The sequence below is a fragment of the Sinocyclocheilus rhinocerous genome, unplaced genomic scaffold (genome assembly GCF_001515625.1).
Source record: "Sinocyclocheilus rhinocerous isolate Xijiao unplaced genomic scaffold, SAMN03320098_v1.1 scaffold32, whole genome shotgun sequence".
Lineage (NCBI taxonomy): Eukaryota > Metazoa > Chordata > Actinopteri > Cypriniformes > Cyprinidae > Sinocyclocheilus > Sinocyclocheilus rhinocerous.
The window spans coordinates 45,333-48,140 of NW_015654496.1; the positions used below are offsets into that span (position 1 = coordinate 45,333).

A 2,808-nucleotide genomic window follows, 5' to 3' on the forward strand; every position below is an offset into this window, starting at 1 on the left:
TAAGGCAAGAAGTAGGACCCGTGTAAATATCGGATCAGCTTTCCAGCGCTGGAGAGAACTCAAGGAGCAGAATGCCTGCGATCAGACGCCGAGGTTGCTTTGTTTCTTCTCGATAGGTGAGTAACACCGTGTCTGCGCCGCAACAGCTAAAGTCTGTCTAGTACACTGAACGTGGCAAAGAGACCATTGAAAATCATTTGGAATTTGTGTCAATACGTCATAAATAGAACGCAGCAGCAGTTTTCTGTCTGGGATTTGTCGTGTCGTGTCGTGCCGCGCCGCGCCGTGCCGCATCCAGTGTAGACCATAGATATGTATATATATCTATGGTGTAGACCGCATCACTGATTATAATGAGTTCCATAGTATTTTGTCATGCCGCGCCACTTGCGTCCGGTGTAGACACGGTGTAACATTGGTTTTGCTTTGTTTCACAGAACTAATCGGAGAGCACAGACGAGGCACGATCAAGCCCCAGAAATGACAGTGGAAACGCAACTGGCCCTGACACACACTAGCACGCTCACTTTTGGCCCGACAGCAGAGGCGGACAGTAACTAAGTACATTCACTTGAGTATTGTACTCGAAGTATTGCAAGTATTACGTACAACAATAAAACAGTGCATTGCCATAAAAAAGTACATTTACTTTTGGTACTTAAGTACTTTTAAAAGCAAGTACTTCTGTACTTTTACTTGAGTAAAAATCTGTCTTTACAACTTTTACTTGTAATGGAGTAATATTTGACCAGCAGTATCTGTACTTTCACTCAAGTAATGGAGTTGAGTACTTTGTCCGCCTCTGGGTATAAGGAGGTCATTCTAACCATCCAAACCTTGACCCTTGATTTTAATAACACATCCACCATGAGGGGGTGACCTGCCTTATGTAGAAAATATATTTGTTGAAAGTATGGATCATTTCTTTACAGGAAAAACTTTTATACAATGTCTTTCTCTGCATGCTCCTGCTTAAATATGTCTCAGGTCAGTGACCAAATAGCAGTACCTGTGTGAATCTCTGAAAATCTAATACCTTTAGGCAAAACCATTAGAAAAAATAGCAGATAGTCAATGTTTGGCCTGTAGCCTGATTTCATGTATGTCTCTACCCATGCTGTCTTGACAAACAAGGCTTTGGCTGTAACTGGAAATTCAAGTCTAACTAATACATGCAGAGACACCATAGGAACATGCTTACTGGCACTACATTTCTCACAGAAGTCTTATTCACATGGCACAGCTCTAGAACAGTCTCTCAATCATCCAGGCCACCCCATAAACCCATAAAATAATTTTAAAACCACTTGAATGACTTTTCTTTCAAACTTTTTCTATTTAGCCACAACAAGATGAATGGCAATTTCTGTTGTGGTTCAGAAGTCTATGACCACCACAACCAGTTGTTGAGATGCTGCTCAGGTCATCTCTACAACCTAACACGTTTAAGTGGGGAAGCAGAGTGCTGTGGAAACCATCTGCTGGAATATAAGACACAAACTTGCTGTTCTTCCTCTACTAATGCCATAATTTATGACACCAAACCAAACCACCATTGCTGTGGGCATTACTACTACAACACGTCCCTGTGGAGCTGCTGTGCTGAACATCTCAAACCAACACCAAAGCCTAACAGCTCCCCTGCAGAATACAGGCTGAAACCACTAATGGACCTGATCCCTGAAATGTGCAATAAAACAGGTGATGTTCTTGAACATTTATTGTGGTGCAACCTAAAATACCAAACTTTTTTTTTGTACGTTGACCAAATTATCTTGTCTTTTTGTGTGTGTGTGTGTGTTTCTAGTGTTCTTTGGCAAAGTGGAGAGTTTGGCACTTGAAAATTATCAGCGTCTCATTGTGTTGAAAGTTGTTGGACAGGTCGATGTAAAATCGGAAAAGGTCATCAAAGACCCTTGGCTTTATGTGTCCCTGGATCACTGCAGCTCTCCTGCCACAGAAAACGGCATGACCTACCTTTGGGAGGAAAACCACGATAGGAAGTACAAGCTTCTCTCTCACCCTGTTGACCTAACCTCTGACATTCACATGTTCTATGCTGTATGTTACCAAAAGAAGGGATAGAACTATGGATTGAGGTCTACAGTATATATTTTAAGTGGCACTGCATGACCTAATAAGCATTTTTTTTAATCATGCTGTATATTATCAGTCTCAGGTCTGTTCCAATTCTGTTCATTTTTTTTTTAACAATTTGACAAGTTCAAGGGCATTTACATACTATAGCTCAAAGGTGCTCAAACGCAATTAATTACTTTTATCCTAATCCTTGAAGACAGCGGTTATTTCATATAATTTTTTATATTTTAAAATGTTAATATAACAACAGCTCAAATATAAGCTTCATGTAGCTATGCATTTATTTTTAATATTATTAATTATTATTGAATTGCTTTTTTTTTTTTTTGACCAGTTTACAGGTTTGTTACTACTTGCCGAACAGTTATCCTCATTCATTAACCATGCATACACCAAATTTCTGTAAAATCTGTGTACACACATTATACAGAAATCTCGATTCATCAGTAAATTTGCACTAAAATGTATTCTAAATGTATGACTTAATTTAGAGACAATCATACATCACTGTGTTAAGATGAATTTTCCTTTATCTGTCTATCTCATCTCATCTGTCTGTCTAATACATGTAGTGATTTGGGAGTTTTAAATTTCTCCAAACTCTTACATAGTTTTCAGTTTCCATATACAACTTAAAAGTAATGTTGTGTGAAGAAAGTTTACTTGTTCAAGTTGTATTATGGTATTGCAGATATGGAATGTGAAAAA

General features: G+C 38.6%; 1 protein-coding gene across 1 annotated transcript in view; it reads left to right on the forward strand.

The window, feature by feature from the left end:
• Positions 1-2,315, forward strand: part of LOC107717175 (galaxin-like) — a 43,401-nt gene extending 41,086 nt beyond the window's left edge. Inside the window, exons 11-12 of the mRNA XM_016523850.1 lie at positions 1,343-1,701; positions 1,808-2,315. Of these exons, the coding sequence (XP_016379336.1) occupies positions 1,343-1,701; positions 1,808-2,085 (637 nt within the window). The 3' untranslated portion in view covers positions 2,086-2,315. The remainder of the gene's footprint in view (positions 1-1,342; positions 1,702-1,807) is intronic.
• The last annotated feature ends 493 nt before the right edge of the window (positions 2,316-2,808 follow it).